Raw genomic sequence first — 14,896 nt, 5'->3', positions numbered from 1 at the left:
TCATGAAACAGACTTATATTCTTCCATCCTTTAACTTCCAACAAGCTGCCGACATAATTCATCTCGAAGTCTTTTCCCATTTTCATGATCTGAAAATATTTCATTTTCAAAATGAACCTGACGAAAGTCTGGATCTGGAAACTCATCATGTAAAGGAGGCTCAAATAACTCCATATCACTTGCATTTGCGATATTATGTAACAAGAAAGCACTATATATCACTTGCACCATCCTACTTAAATTTCTTAATTTCAGATGATATAATTGTCGAAATCGTTGTTTAACTAAACCAAACGCATGCTCTATTTTTATTCTGCAACTACTTAATTTTTTATTATAATTCTTTTGGGCATGGGTTAGATGTCCGTTGTCCTTATAAGGTACTAATAATTCTTTACGACAAGGATACGCGCTATCTCCTAATAAGTATACTCCATCTAAACAAAGATTAAAGATGTAATAAGAAAACGAATGATATATTTTCAATTAAAGTAGTATCTATTTGATTTATATACTTGTCCAATTTTCTTCCATACGTTCTGCAAGAGGAGATTCATTCAATACTCTAGCATCATGTACAGAGCCAGGGTAACCCACAAGCACATCAATAAATTTTAAATTATTGTCCACGACTCCTTGCACATGTATAGAATAAAAATGTTTCCTATTGATGTATGAGTCTGGATCCTCTTTAGGTTTATCGATTCGTATATGTGTACCATCGATCAAGCCTATATTATAAATAGATATTATTTTATTAAGATCAGTATTATTAAATGTTAGTATGTACTTCTAATTTTCCTTATATATATATATAAACTCGCATATAAAAAGAATATATTCACCTATAACCCCAGGGAAACCTTGTTCTTTCAAAAAATATTCTTTAATTTTTATTTCCTCCTCTCTGGTTGGCATTTGAATAATAGTTTTTGCTATTTTTACTAAGAATTTAGTAACTCTTGTTACTATAGTGTGTAGAGTACTAATTGTTACCCCAAATCTGTCTGCAATGTCTCTATATCCTCCAGATTCATGACCAAGAAACCACAGAAATGACAAGATATGTGTCTCAGCACTTATTGGTACGTAACCAGCAAACTCTGTTTTTATTTTTTCGTTATTAAATATATCAATTAAGAAGTCGTTATTTATATTAAATTTTAATTAAAATAACTTTACCTTGTAGTGATTTAAATATATATGTATTTTCAAACTTTTTTATTAAAGTTTGTACCATTTCTCTGGACAATCTGAAGTGCATAATAAAATCTTTTTCGATATAATTACGTACTACGTTTTCAACATAATTACATACTTTTATCCTTTGGTTTCGTTGCACATTATTTAATACTGGCTCTAAAGCTAGTCTTAAATCAATGTCATTCATTTCATCTGAAAAATAATTATATATATCGACTTATTATAGATTTATAAAAGTAAATTTATTTTATTTTCTAAATAATTATATTTATCATACCAAGTGTATTTAAATTGTTAGTTTGGAGATGTTGAACATCTTCATCTTCCTCTGAGTCGCTTAAATTATTAATAAATAATATTTTACATATTAAATCATTATTATCCTCCATGTTTATCCTACTCATATAATATGTTGGTCCATTTAAATAAATTTGTAGTTTGCACTAATATATGTTCGTGTTCAAAAGTACTCACTTTATTGAATTTTCTATTTTCTAGAAAACTCCCTAAAACTTCCTAGATGACAAGTTCAATAAAGTGCAAGCAACACGAACAAACCTATATATATATATATATAGTTATTTTTAAATATAAAAATTGGAAAAATATTAAATTTTATTTCCTATGATTTTTACTGTAAGCCTTAATTTATAAAGAAAATTTATTGTAAGTACTTTTTTGTGATATCTAAATATTAATTTAAGAAATATTTGTGACATTTATTATATTTACTTTCTCGGTAAACTTCTACCGACGCCTATCACAGTCGTCGTTAAGTTAACGATAGAATTCGTTAGCGACCGCCATTTTTAACGACAATTATCGAAAACTTTGTGTTACAGAATCGCTCTTAAGCGATATCTCTCGGTAACTCGATTCAATTACCGAAAGTTGTCGATAACTAGTTACTGAATCCATATAGACGGAAGTTACAGAATCGCTCTTTTCGTTACTGCAAGCGACAACTATCGGTAGTTAGCGATACCGACAATCATCGCTGGGAAGTTACAGAATCCTAGCACTGAAATGGATTTACTAAATACGCAATAGGTGACATAGCTCCAAGGTTGCCAAGTGTAGTAACTTTCGGTACTAACTAACGGGACGGCGACACTTTACCACCCGTGAGCAGGAATTTAATTATTTGAGGTTGGCAGCACTAAGGCTTGAAACCTTTTATTCAAGATACGCTCTCGTATAAATTTGCTGTGCGCTCTAAGCATATGCTGCGTGTATGTGTGTGTAAACTGTACTACAGTATATTTCTCCACTGCCGGATTGCAATTTAGAACAAGCTAGTGAGTGTGACAAATAAATAAAAAATGTCATGTAGCAGAAGGATAGATTATAATAAAAAAGAATTTGTTGATTAATTACACAAAACAACAACAAGATAATAAATTATATGGAATTTTTATACACAGAAATATAATACCAGATAAGTTATTGTGTATTTTTATTTTTCTGCGTGAATAAATTAGTATGGAAGTATAAGAGAGAAAAATTCTTTGTTAAAATGTAGATTTTACTTTGCAGGTTATTCTAAATGAATGTTGGACTTTCCTCAATTATGTGTAAGCAAGAGTAAACTGCAGCGATACCTTTAACAGTTAATGGATAAGCGTAACTGAGGTTAACGATAAGAAACTGGATTATAAATTCAAGTGTCAGAGCTTTTGATGATTATGCTGAGTATTTTACGTAGAAAAATAATTGTTATTTGTGTATGAGTTTCAGTCCATTTAAGTAATACTGTGGACTTAAAATTAGTAAGAAATGTGTAATCTGGTTAATGTAATATAATATATAAATTAGTGTAAAATTTCTATTGGCACACGTCTCAAGTTTCATATAATTCTATATATTTTGACTGTCAATTCTAAATTTTTATTTGGATACATATATAATTACAGATTATGACTTGCATCTAACTGACTTGACCGTTGAGTAAAATAATTATTAACCTTAAGTCTTACAAAATACATTTCACTCTCTACATTCTTACGAATTTTTATGATTTTAATTAGAGGCTCGTCCCTCAATTCATTACTCTATTGCAATATAATTTAATATACTATATGGTTATTATATTTTTCAGATTTTGTAAACTGACAGCTGTTTGAAAAATATAAAGTTCTATCTTTACAAGACTATATTGAATATACTATAGAAATAGAATTTCAAATAAATTGTATATGATGCAGAAGCTACAAAAAGATGAAATAATAAAGGAACGGTGTAACATACGTTTTAATCAATTTATTTATCCTCTCTATTTATGACAATAAATTCAATTTCTCCATCATTTAGCAGGTATTGGTTTTTTATTAATATCAATTTTTCTATTACCTTCTCTGATGAGTATCTATCTATATCTATAAAGGGAATATTAGTATTTTCTTTAATTTGAACTTCCTGCTCTCGTCTGCCCATGTTTACCAAACTTTTTGATATATTCAGTTTTTCTTGTTTTTTTAATTCTTTAATGCTTCCAAATGTATCAAGTAAATTTAGTATCTGTGAGTCTCTTTCTTTGTTATTAGCAACTTTGTCTATTTTGGAATAAAATTCTTGGATATCATTATTGAAATCTATTGTTTTAGATTTTTTCTCTCGTGGCCTATATATATTAGTTTTCATTTGCATGATTTCAATATTAGTTTCCTTTACTAACATTTGTATAAAACCTAAATTAGTATTTTTAAATTAAAACAGTAGTATTGAAAATTATATATTTTATAGGTAAAATATTTACGCAAAACAATAGAAAAAAGAAGACTTATTTCTGTAAGAGAAGAAGAAAGAAGTTAAAAGAAAGTCGGAGATATTTGTAACTTTAAGAACTCACATTGTAAGACATCGTCAGTGATCTACAACTATATAACTAATCTTTTGAGGTGTTTTCTCTATATAAGGGAAATGAAAGAAACGATCGTTGTCATTAAATTTCGTTATTTTTAAAAATGTGGGTAATATCATTTTTATTATTCCAAGGCAATTCGGTTTTTTTTAGAAATACGGATGTTACCAATTAATTCTTATATAATTTTAGAAACTGCAGTGTTAGAAACTGTCAACAGCTATATATGCCAGATTTTTTCCATCACTTTTTTACAAAACATAATTTAAAGACAGAAAAGAGATAAGCTTTTTTAAATCTTTCTACATTTTGATAGTTTATAAAATACTGTATATACTCACTGATAAAGGAATTTATGTTTGGTTTTTTTCCTAAATTTGCATGTAATTTTCTATTATATGATTCTGAGTAATTATTAGTTCTATTAATCAATTTGAAAACTGAAAATTTGTGGGGTTCAACCTCGTTAATCCAAAAGTTTTCATAATATTTTAAATACTTTTCAAAAAACATTCCAAATTGGGACTGTATATCTTTTTTCAATTGTTGAAATACACCTCTTACATAAGCAGGTGGCAATAAAGCTAGCAATGTTAATTTTCTTATAATTAAAAATCTTTCTGGGTATAACAATTTATTCTTGGTTTTACTTATTATTTTAAGTTTTTGGGCCTTCTTAATTAATGCCTTAAAATAAATAATAATGAAGAGTTTAATATGAGATGAACAAATATAGTAGATATTAGACTTCATTATATATAATCTCAGAAACGTATCGTGAAACGTAAACTGCTTTTCTAATATTGTTGGATTAGTAATTTCATCACACTCCCATACAGTGCATATTGTTTTAAAGTCTTATTATTAAGTCATTTTTTAGTCATCTGCGTTTCGAAATGATATTAAATATGAGCTTTAAAATAATGTGTCCTCTATGGGAAGTGCTGGCGCAGGCTACAAAAAAAATATATCGTTTAAACTGATTCACTATTTAGATACACACATATATATAGAAAATATGTTAGTAATATAACTCACAAACTTACTTGTGAAAAATGGAAAAAGCAATGTGTAATTTCTACACTAGGATAAGCTATTTGTATGGCATTTGACATAGCTTGTTCATAGTCAAGCATTATTAATTTTGGTTTGAGAGTAGTAAAATCATGTTTTAAGTATTCAAATGTCTCTAAATAATCCAGTGTGCGTCTGTTCTTCATGAGAATCCAAAAACACGGAATAGCCTAAATGAGAAAGTAAAGTAATTAAAAATCTGCAGCCTTTTTACAAAAAATAATACAATTAATAATAAATGTTTTACTTTATTTGGATATTCATTTATTGAAATTAAAATAGTCAGTAATTGTATGTTTTTGTCTTTCAAATTAGGTATTGCTTTGAATGTTCCATCGATAAACATACTTTCTGCAGATTGCAGTATACTTTGTATAAAATTGAAATCATAAAATACTATATTTAATATGTTTGTAGCATCGTTTCTTAGTACTTTTGTATTTAATTTAATTTTATCTGAATTTGTTTGTTCTTTGGTTATATATTTTGCTAAGTTATTAAGATTATTTTCCTTTAAAATAATATTTGATTTATCACTAATCTTTTTAATATAACGCTGAAGCGTTCGCCTGCAGGTGGTAAACGAGGTTTCAGCTTCAATTTCTTGATTACTAACCCAGAAATTATTTAAATATTTATTACAAAAACGAGAAAAATGATCATTTTATGATATATAATTATATGTGTATACTTACTTCATAACAACGAAATTATAAATTTGTTTAGGCTTCGTTCCATTAATTTTTGCTGATTCTTTCATTTTTTTATAAAATACAGACTTCTTATTGTTTATAATATTGGGCTCATGGTTATGAAGTATGTCAGATGGATGAAATTCATTATTATAAAAACGTCCATTAGCTTTGCAATTGAGCTCTTTATATTTTATACAGTACAAATATCTGAAAAGAAAAATATTTTCAAAAGAATCTACAAAAATATAAAATAATCTAACCCTTCTATATATATAATCAGTACAATTTATCATTTGTGCTTTTTTTAATGAAGTATCTGAAGTCATTAAAAATCCATAAGTTTCTTTCCTTCTTATTTGCACTCATACTTTATATGAAGTGTTTAAATGCTTTTCACAAATATCTAAGAACTGTTAATTTCTAATTAGATCTAAAACTAATATGTAACGTCTAAGCGTAAAATTTGTTTTGACAAACAATCATGTATAAATAAATATTTGCATGTATATGTATGTGCGTGAAGACCTGCCAAACAAGATTTTTGCGTGAACGTTGCCACCCGTTGCGTGTTGAAATGTGAAAACATTTATTACTTTCATATAAAATAAACACAAATATAATAAAAAGAAACTAAGAAGTTTTAAATATTACATATGGCTTTATTAACCACATGAAGAAATGATAAAATTTACAAACTTTCATAAAATCAGTATATTATTTTAATTTTTAGTACACATTTATCAAAACCTTTCTTTTCATATTCTTATTTTATATAAATAAAAAAGCTTATAAATGTAAAGTTATTTAGCACTTAATTAACGATGCATTTAATATATCCAAAATTATCCATAATATAATAAGCTCAATATTAAAGATAATAAGAAATTGGTATTTTTTAAAATATGAAAGATATTGTGCAAAAATGATTAATATTCAACTTTAAAAAATGTATAAATTTATAGCTTAAAAGTAAGTTCATGCTATACATATTTAAGCTCCATTATTTATTATAGATAGATACTCATCAGAGAAGGTAATAGAAAAATTGATATTAATAAAAAACCAATACCTGCTAAATGATGGAGAAATTGAATTTATTGTCATAAATAGAGAGGATAAATAAATTGATTAAAACGTATGTTACACCGTTCCTTTATTATTTCATCTTTTTGTAGCTTCTGCATCATATACAATTTATTTGAAATTCTATTTCTATAGTATATTCAATATAGTCTTGTAAAGATAGAACTTTATATTTTTCAAACAGCTGTCAGTTTACAAAATCTGAAAAATATAATAACCATATAGTATATTAAATTATATTGCAATAGAGTAATGAATTGAGGGACGAGCCTCTAATTAAAATCATAAAAATTCGTAAGAATGTAGAGAGTGAAATGTATTTTGTAAGACTTAAGGTTAATAATTATTTTACTCAACGGTCAAGTCAGTTAGATGCAAGTCATAATCTGTAATTATATATGTATCCAAATAAAAATTTAGAATTGACAGTCAAAATATATAGAATTATATGAAACTTGAGACGTGTGCCAATAGAAATTTTACACTAATTTATATATTATATTACATTAACCAGATTACACATTTCTTACTAATTTTAAGTCCACAGTATTACTTAAATGGACTGAAACTCATACACAAATAACAATTATTTTTCTACGTAAAATACTCAGCATAATCATCAAAAGCTCTGACACTTGAATTTATAATCCAGTTTCTTATCGTTAACCTCAGTTACGCTTATCCATTAACTGTTAAAGGTATCGCTGCAGTTTACTCTTGCTTACACATAATTGAGGAAAGTCCAACATTCATTTAGAATAACCTGCAAAGTAAAATCTACATTTTAACAAAGAATTTTTCTCTCTTATACTTCCATACTAATTTATTCATGCAGAAAAATAAAAATACACAATAACTTATCTGGTATTATATTTCTGTGTATAAAAATTCCATATAATTTATTATCTTGTTGTTGTTTTGTGTAATTAATCAACAAATTCTTTTTTATTATAATCTATCCTTCTGCTACATGACATTTTTTATTTATTTGTCACACTCACTAGCTTGTTCTAAATTGCAATCCGGCAGTGGAGAAATATACTGTAGTACAGTTTACACACACATACACGCAGCATATGCTTAGAGCGCACAGCAAATTTATACGAGAGCGTATCTTGAATAAAAGGTTTCAAGCCTTAGTGCTGCCAACCTCAAATAATTAAATTCCTGCTCACGGGTGGTAAAGTGTCGCCGTCCCTAACTAACTACTACCGTAGGGTAGAGGGTAATCTGTGAATAGTTATTTAATAACTAGTTGGCTAGACTGATCACATACTATAGCGTATTGTGTATAGTCCGCCACGAACTAACACCTCCAATCTCCATGCTCTCTGCCTTGAGTGAATGAAGAATTGAATCACATCACATTGAATGTTTTTACACTTCACCTGACTTCACCCCTGGACCCCTCGGACGGAGCAATTTGGTGGCGTGCTCAAATTATGTTTAAATCTTATAAATAATTTTAGAGGTTTTTATTTAACGATCTTACTGTATGTGGTTTAAATATAAAGAATATTTCTTATTTATGATTAGCGACAGCCTTACAATTTTCATAAAAAGGTTATAATTCTTTTTAGATAAAAATTAAAAATGTCAGATGATGAAGATCTAGTTTATGTTAAGAAGCAAAAGACTGTTCACTATGGATCACTCGAAGAAGCTGAGAGGACTCGTCTTGCTGCTGTATCTGAATTATCTGATGATGAAAAAGAAACTATTACTAATGACATTCCTAATATTAGTTCATCTGCTGGTAATATTCATATTTCCAGTGAATATATGGAGCTGGAAGATGAAATGTCTAAAGATAGGCAGGCATTATTAGAAGAATTTGAAAGAAGAAAGAAAGCCAGGCAAATTAATGTATCTACCGATGATTCTGAAGTAAAGAAAAATTTAAGACAATTAGGAGAACCAATATGTTTGTTTGGTGAAGGTCCAGCTGATAGGAGAGCCAGATTAAGAGAGTTGTTAGCTAGTCTTGGGGAAGATGCTATTAAAAAGAAGCACGACGATGAAGAAAAACCATCCCATTTAATAGAAAGGGACACAGAGACCACATGGTATCACGAAGGTCCAGAATCACTTCAAATTGCACGTTCCTGGATTGCAGGTATCTATTTGAAGTTGAAATTCATTGTCCTTTGTGAATTATTATCAACTAATCCTCAATTTTGTTCTCTAGCTTATTCTCTCCCTAGAGCCAGGGCCAGATTAGAAAAGGCAAGACATGATTTGGAGCTCCCTGGAGCTACCCGTACAGCTCGCAGACAAGAACTATTAAAAAAATTACAAGCACTTAGTATTTATTGCTCCCAGATAGGAGATACAAGACCTATATCCTATTGTCAATTCAGTCCAAATTCACAAATTCTTGCAACTGCTTCTTGGTCAGGATTATGCCAGTTGTGGTCTATTCCAGACTGTGCTCGTCTAAGAACTCTGAAGGGACATTCATGTAATGTTGGTTGCATTGTTTTTCATCCAAAAGCTACAATTTCTGAAGAAGTTGTTGGTGATAATGCGGGTCAAACTTGTGTTCTGGCAACATGTGCATATGATGGTAAAAATGTTAATTCTGATATAGAGGGTGTATCATCGAAGGTGCAACAGGGAAGGAACATAAAAATTCATTTATCTCCATAAATATAAAAGATATTAATTTTTTGTAGAGGAAATTTTTGGAGCCCCTTTAAATTTACAATCAATAAGGCCTTATAACAAAAGTTGATATTTCTTTTAGTTGTGGAAATAAATTAATGTTAATGTTTTACCTACGGTGCCTCCTTGGTAATACACCCTGTATAGTAAAAGTAATATTTATAAAGAAGCAAAAAGTAATAAATTTAATTTTAGGATCAGTTAAGTTATGGTCCGGAGGAAATGGTCAGGAACCATTAGCTGAGGTAGAAGGTCACGAACCTCATAGGGTTTCTAGGATAGCTTTCCATCCATCAGGCAGATTTCTTGGAACTTGCTGTCACGATTCCTCTTGGAGATTATGGGATTTAGAGCAGCAAGCAGAAGTACTTCATCAGGAAGGTCATGCCCGAGCAGTGCATTGCATCAGGTAAACAATTTTTTTATTCTCAAATATTTTTTATTTAAATAATAATTTTTTTCTATAGTTTTCAGTGCGATGGCAGTGTAGCAACGACTGGTGGTCACGATTCTTTTGGCAGAGTCTGGGATTTGCGAACGGGCAGATGTATAATGTTTATGGAAGGGCATTTGAAATCAATTTTTGGTATTGACTTTTCGCCAAATGGTTTTCACATAGCAACCGCCAGTGAAGATAATACATGTAAAATATGGGACCTTAGAAAAAGAACTTCTATTTACACGATTCCTGCCCACACGAATCTACTTTCCGAAGTTAAGTATCAGAGGAACGAAGGCCATTATTTGGTAACAGCTTCATACGACAACACGGCCAAAATTTGGTCCAATAAAACCTGGCAACCTCTGAAAACTTTACCTGGACACGATGGAAAAATAATGTCAGTGGATATTTCGCCTGATTATAAGTTCATTGCAACTTCATCTTACGATAGGACATTTAAATTGTGGGCACCCGAAAATGTATGAAATTTTTCCCAGGATCTACATTGTAATCAACAATAAGAGCGTTTGACTTGTACAAAGACAAAGGTTAAATTTCCAGCATCAATAATTTAAGTAACTGAATAATAAATAAGTTTAATAGTAAAAAATATATAATTTTTATTGTGTCCCTGTCCTATCAAGTGTATTAATTACACTTTTTCTTATGCCACTACTCGTTAATTACAAGTATTACAACTTGAAATACTATAATATGTAAAACTTGTCAGTTTCGTTGCTCGGCCAAGAAAATACATGAAATATTGGGTATTGCGATTTGTTGAATCTTGAATGTATGTTTTATTGTGCAAGAAATCAACGGCGTTTTATGTAAATTATATTACGACCTTACGTGTTGTGCGCGCGATCAAAAGAAAAAGACATGGCTCTTTATTAATTGTATTTACTCATAATAGCGATAATATATTGAGATTGTGTACAACGATATACATTTCTTTCCAACTCAAGGACAAATTGTACTAATGGTGCAAAAATATATATTTTCTTATAATTTGGCCTATATAACGATGTCAGTTGGAGCTGATAACTGAATGTTCGTTTGGTAAATTTTCTATATGAAAACGATTCGCCATATCTATTTAGCAAACTTGACATTAATAATGCACAGTTCGACATAATAGATTGTTTCTTAGCATAACTCCTAAACGTTTGTCAACGCGATATTAATGCCCAATAAGAATTAGCTAATTAAACACAAAATGTACAATATTTATAAAGTTTCTACTGTAAACAGGTTAATAATAATAGTTTACAGAAAATGATCTAAAATTCACTCACTGGAGGAAGGATTAGGATTCGAGAAAATCGTAGGAAGTGAATGTAGAACGTTTGAAAGGGAGGTTATCCAGGAAATTTGGTAATAAATTTTTTCAAAATTCTGCTGAGACGGAATGCAGAACGTTTGAAAGTGAGGTTATCCAGGAAATTTGGTAATAAATTTTTTCAAAATTCTGCTAAGACGTTTCCAAGCGATGGAAAAGATTCGTCGGATTGGATGTAGTTTTACAGGTTTTACAGCTTCCTCGTTGCCCAAGGGCTGGTAATCGGTGAGCGCGTTCTGGCGATTAAGATTCTCTGGATCGATTCATGCGGATTCCTCGAGCGGAAGTGATTGGTGGACGAAAGTCTGATTTCCGCCCTCGGAGAAGTCAGCCGCTGCATGGCCATCTCCGTGAAGGACCCATTTGGTTGTCAGGAGACCGTCGACTCCCACGGGACCCCTGGCGTGAATTCGCGCGGTCGAAATACCAACCTGAAAAGAAATTCAACCGTTTATCAGGATTCGCCTCTAAACGAGACTCGATCGCAGAAAATATTACACGCACAACTTGGATGAACAATTAATTTGCAAGGAATATTACAAAAACTGACACTGCACCAATCATATTTAATTAAGAGCTAGAGAGAGAGAGAGAAAATGGATGAAAAACCAAATGAAATGGGAAGAAGATGAAAATATAGCGTTATTGGTTTCGGTTCAAATATTGAATTAAGAGGGGGAGAAGGGGTGGGAGTAGTGATCTACCGAAAGAGTCCATTACTATATATACATATGTATACTGTAATTGCTAGCAAAATTATTAGAAGGACGTTGGTTAATTTGGTTTGCTTGTGCGAGTCGTGGGTAAATTAATTAATTAAGGACTCTTGGAGATAGGATATGTATACAACATTAGGATGCTCGTTATTTAGCAAAATTTGGATTTTTTCTAGCAGGACCCGTTCATTTCGTTCCAAATGCTAAAAAAATAACATGCGCCCAACCGCATCACAATGACTCAATTTTAACACGCGTGCCCCTACAGCACCGCCATTTTCCCCATTTAAATAACTAGTTTTTGACAGATCTTGGTATTACATTTTTTCCATTGGAGTATGAGCTTTCCACCATGAGAAACTGTTCAATATAAGTAATAGTATCTTTAGAAAGGTTGGGTGAATTACCGGATACATCCATAAGGGGTGACACGCCCTTCAAATCAACCCTAAAACTTATTGCAATAGCTTTAAACTCATGCACGCATCTTGTAAACGCCTGCATTAAATCGTACATCATTATAGTGACTTGGAAATTAAGCTCTTGAAAACAGCTACAAGAATATGTAATATAAAGTAGGCGATTACGATTAAAAAAATTAAGGTGACCTCCATATGACCTTGCAAAGTCAAACCAGTGATAGAATCTTATGCTTCTTTATAAGTAGCAAAACTTTCGTTTTAACCAAATTTTTCTTACAATGTCGCTTTCAGCAATTATCTCAACATCTTATTTAACATGGGGGTTTTCCTAATCGGATAATGGAATCACATGCTAAATAAGATCCTTAAATATTTGATAAAAATGGCACTTTATGAAAAAATGGTCGAGGCAAAAGTTTTATGACTTAAAAAGGAACATAAGATTCTACAATTGGTCTGATCTTGCAAGGTCATGTGCAGGTCGTATAAAGGTCGATCACCTTCATTTCTTTAATCATAATTACCCACTTTTTATTACATAATCTTGTAGCTAGTTTCAACAGCTTTTTAAATCACTATGATAATGTAAGATTTCATCCAGACGTTTATGAGATGTACGAGTTTCAAATTATTGTTAGTTTTAGGGTTGATTTCAAGGACGTGCCACCCCTTATGGATGTATCCGGAAATTCACCCAACTTTTCTAAAGATACTATTACTCATATTGGACAGTTTCTCATGGTGGAAAGCTTGTAAAGGGGTCATCCATACTCCAAAGAAATAAATAATACAAGAATCTGTCAAAAAAAAAACTAATGTTATTTAAAGGGGGAAAATGGGGGGGGGGGGCAACACGCGTTAAAATTGAGCCACTATGATGCGATTTGCAAACAAAGTGAACGGGTCCTACTATCAAAAATCAAAATTTTACTAAATAAGAACCACCCTAATGTATACATATATACATATACATATACACATATGATAACGGAGAGGTATACCTCAGCTCCAAGTCCAAATCTGTATCCATCGGAGAATCTCGTGCTAGCATTGTGGAATACGCAAGCACTGTCAACCTCCCGTTGAAAATGAGCCGCCCTCCTCTTATCTTCCGTAACGATAACTTCTGTGTGTCCACTTCCGTATTTGTGAATGTGATTGATAGCCTCGTCGATGCCGGAAACCACTTCGATCGTACACTCCAGGGCTCCGTACTCGGTCCTCATACTCTTCGCGGCCGGAGGACCAAAGGTTAGCTGTCGCCTCAAGTTTGGTCCAGAATTGATTTTCACCTATTTGTTCCCCCCACCCCGCCCCAAGAAGAATCATGAAAATTTTATTTTACGCAAACACACTTATACAATATATAATTATTATTAAATTTAACAATGGGGCACATGCAGAGAGATGTGACCAAGAAGGAAGAGTCTTATCATCTTTTCCGTTTAGACGTCGTCCATGCATCAGCAGTATCTACCTATAGAGACCGTGCACACTAGCACAATGACAGTGAGATAAGAATGTATATTGGTGTACATGCATACTATCAGCGCAAACTATCGGTCGATTTTCGCAGTTTTTGAGTATAATTTATTTATACGTATACAGTTATACATTGACACTTCGCTATCATTGTGTTGGTGTGCACGGTCTACGTGCGTGTATTCTACTTGTATATATATACATATAGTGTACATATAGGGCACGTAGTTTCTTCCGGGGGGATCTCACAGGAAGGACGAAACTCACCCCTTCTTTTTGGAGCATGTTGCAGACATCGGTGAAGAGGGTGCCGGACATGTGACACTCGTGAAGAAGAAGGGTCTCCATGGCATTGCAGGCTGCTGGATAATCGCACTTGGAGTCACGAACGATGTGGAGGGCCTTGTGGGGCTCGGCGTCCTTGTCTAGGTACACGTGGCAGATTCCTTCGGCGTGTCCTAGAACTGGAATGTGTTTCGATTGTTCCTGAATGGTGCGGACCAATTCGGAGCTCCCGCGTGGAATGATAAGATCGATGTGCTTTTCCATCGACAGCAAATCCCCGACATCCTCCCTGGTCGACACCAGAGAAATGGCGTTCGATGCGTTCACGTTGGACAGTGCCTCCTTCACCAATTCCATCAAATAACGATTGCTATGCGCTGCTTCCTTCCCACCCTTCAGCAACAAGCCGTTCGCGCTCGACATCGCCAAAGCTGCCACCTGAAAAATTCACCCATTTTCCTCCCTATTAATCAAATTCATAATCCAACGTTGGAAATGCTTGCACGATGCTTCTCAAAATATCAACTTCCTTCGGTTCGTAATCGACCTCGCGAAAAATTAGATTTGTTTGTTTCTATGATGAATATCTCCCCCGGGAATGGTTTTCAATGTACAGAGAGACTGAGTT

The 14,896-nt window shown here is 32.0% G+C and overlaps 4 protein-coding genes across 9 annotated transcripts in view; 1 reads left to right on the top strand and 3 right to left on the bottom strand.

Moving 5' to 3' along the window:
* Positions 1 to 30: 30 nt before the first annotated feature.
* LOC136774643 (putative nuclease HARBI1) lies at positions 31 to 1,266 on the bottom strand. The gene is made up of 4 exons (XM_066729059.1): positions 1,183 to 1,266; positions 846 to 1,103; positions 516 to 731; positions 31 to 437 (listed from the first exon to the last, which is right to left on the bottom strand). The coding sequence occupies exons 1-4, from the start codon at positions 1,262 to 1,264 to the stop codon at positions 31 to 33; spliced, it is 963 nt and encodes a 320-aa protein (XP_066585156.1). The 5' UTR covers positions 1,265 to 1,266.
* A 3,040-nt stretch (positions 1,267 to 4,306) lies between these two features.
* LOC136774090 (uncharacterized) lies at positions 4,307 to 7,978 on the bottom strand. 4 transcript variants are annotated; one of them, XM_066728183.1, is made up of 6 exons: positions 7,273 to 7,978; positions 6,902 to 7,116; positions 5,833 to 6,039; positions 5,385 to 5,748; positions 5,110 to 5,307; positions 4,307 to 4,750 (listed from the first exon to the last, which is right to left on the bottom strand). In XM_066728183.1, the coding sequence occupies exons 2-6, from the start codon at positions 6,934 to 6,936 to the stop codon at positions 4,307 to 4,309; spliced, it is 1,248 nt and encodes a 415-aa protein (XP_066584280.1). In that variant the 5' UTR covers positions 6,937 to 7,116; positions 7,273 to 7,978. The 4 variants fall into 4 exon arrangements, 3 of the variants coding, with proteins under 3 accessions (XP_066584280.1, XP_066584279.1, XP_066584281.1); XM_066728182.1 differs by lacking the exons at positions 6,902 to 7,116; positions 7,273 to 7,978 and having other exon boundaries at positions 5,833 to 6,162; XM_066728184.1 differs by lacking the exons at positions 4,307 to 4,750; positions 6,902 to 7,116; positions 7,273 to 7,978 and adding an exon at positions 4,895 to 5,017 and having other exon boundaries at positions 5,833 to 6,162.
* Positions 7,979 to 8,261: 283 nt separating this feature from the next.
* On the top strand, positions 8,262 to 10,755 carry U4-U6-60K (U4-U6 small nuclear riboprotein factor 60K). 3 transcript variants are annotated; one of them, XM_066728463.1, is made up of 5 exons: positions 8,262 to 8,386; positions 8,496 to 9,031; positions 9,104 to 9,481; positions 9,775 to 9,988; positions 10,047 to 10,755. In XM_066728463.1, exons 2-5 carry the CDS (start codon positions 8,509 to 8,511, stop codon positions 10,504 to 10,506), a joined length of 1,575 nt encoding a protein of 524 aa, XP_066584560.1. In that variant the 5' UTR covers positions 8,262 to 8,386; positions 8,496 to 8,508; the 3' UTR covers positions 10,507 to 10,755. The 3 variants fall into 3 exon arrangements, with proteins under 3 accessions (XP_066584560.1, XP_066584558.1, XP_066584559.1); XM_066728461.1 differs by having other exon boundaries at positions 8,268 to 8,408; XM_066728462.1 differs by having other exon boundaries at positions 8,286 to 8,408; positions 8,479 to 9,031.
* A 153-nt stretch (positions 10,756 to 10,908) lies between these two features.
* The window catches only part of P5CS (Delta[1]-pyrroline-5-carboxylate synthase), a 28,862-nt gene continuing 24,874 nt past the window's right edge, over positions 10,909 to 14,896 (bottom strand). The window contains exons 6-8 of the mRNA XM_066728460.1: positions 14,251 to 14,706; positions 13,503 to 13,793; positions 10,909 to 11,794 (exon numbers count right to left, since the gene is read on the bottom strand). Coding sequence (XP_066584557.1) covers positions 11,627 to 11,794; positions 13,503 to 13,793; positions 14,251 to 14,706 — 915 coding nt within the window. The 3' untranslated portion in view covers positions 10,909 to 11,626. The remainder of the gene's footprint in view (positions 11,795 to 13,502; positions 13,794 to 14,250; positions 14,707 to 14,896) is intronic.

This window comes from Prorops nasuta, unplaced genomic scaffold (assembly GCF_024137725.1).
Source record: "Prorops nasuta isolate Cenicafe-Biocafe unplaced genomic scaffold, Cenicafe_Pnas_1.2 PNAS00006, whole genome shotgun sequence".
Classification (NCBI taxonomy): domain Eukaryota; kingdom Metazoa; phylum Arthropoda; class Insecta; order Hymenoptera; family Bethylidae; genus Prorops; species Prorops nasuta.
Note: the sequence above shows the minus strand (reverse complement) of the source record. Positions and strands in the feature narration are given on the sequence as shown.

Coding starts and splice junctions, on each gene's coding strand:
- LOC136774643 (XM_066729059.1), bottom strand. CDS start 1,264: ATGCACTTCAGATTGTCCAGAGAAATGGTACAAACTTTAATAAAAAAG. Junction 732..845: donor AGGTTTCCCTGGGGTTATAG/GTGAATATATTC, acceptor TTTATAATATAG/GCTTGATCGATGGTACACAT. Junction 438..515: donor TATGGAAGAAAATTGGACAA/GTATATAAATCA, acceptor ATCTTTGTTTAG/ATGGAGTATACTTATTAGGA.
- LOC136774090 (XM_066728182.1), bottom strand. CDS start 6,158: ATGACTTCAGATACTTCATTAAAAAAAGCACAAATGATAAATTGTACT. Junction 5,749..5,832: donor TATAATTTCGTTGTTATGAA/GTAAGTATACAC, acceptor TTTCTGGGTTAG/TAATCAAGAAATTGAAGCTG. Junction 4,751..5,109: donor GCTTTTTCCATTTTTCACAA/GTAAGTTTGTGA, acceptor ATTTATTTTAAG/GCATTAATTAAGAAGGCCCA.
- U4-U6-60K (XM_066728463.1), top strand. CDS start 8,509: ATGTCAGATGATGAAGATCTAGTTTATGTTAAGAAGCAAAAGACTGTT. Junction 9,032..9,103: donor TGCACGTTCCTGGATTGCAG/GTATCTATTTGA, acceptor TTTGTTCTCTAG/CTTATTCTCTCCCTAGAGCC. Junction 9,989..10,046: donor CGAGCAGTGCATTGCATCAG/GTAAACAATTTT, acceptor TTTTTTCTATAG/TTTTCAGTGCGATGGCAGTG.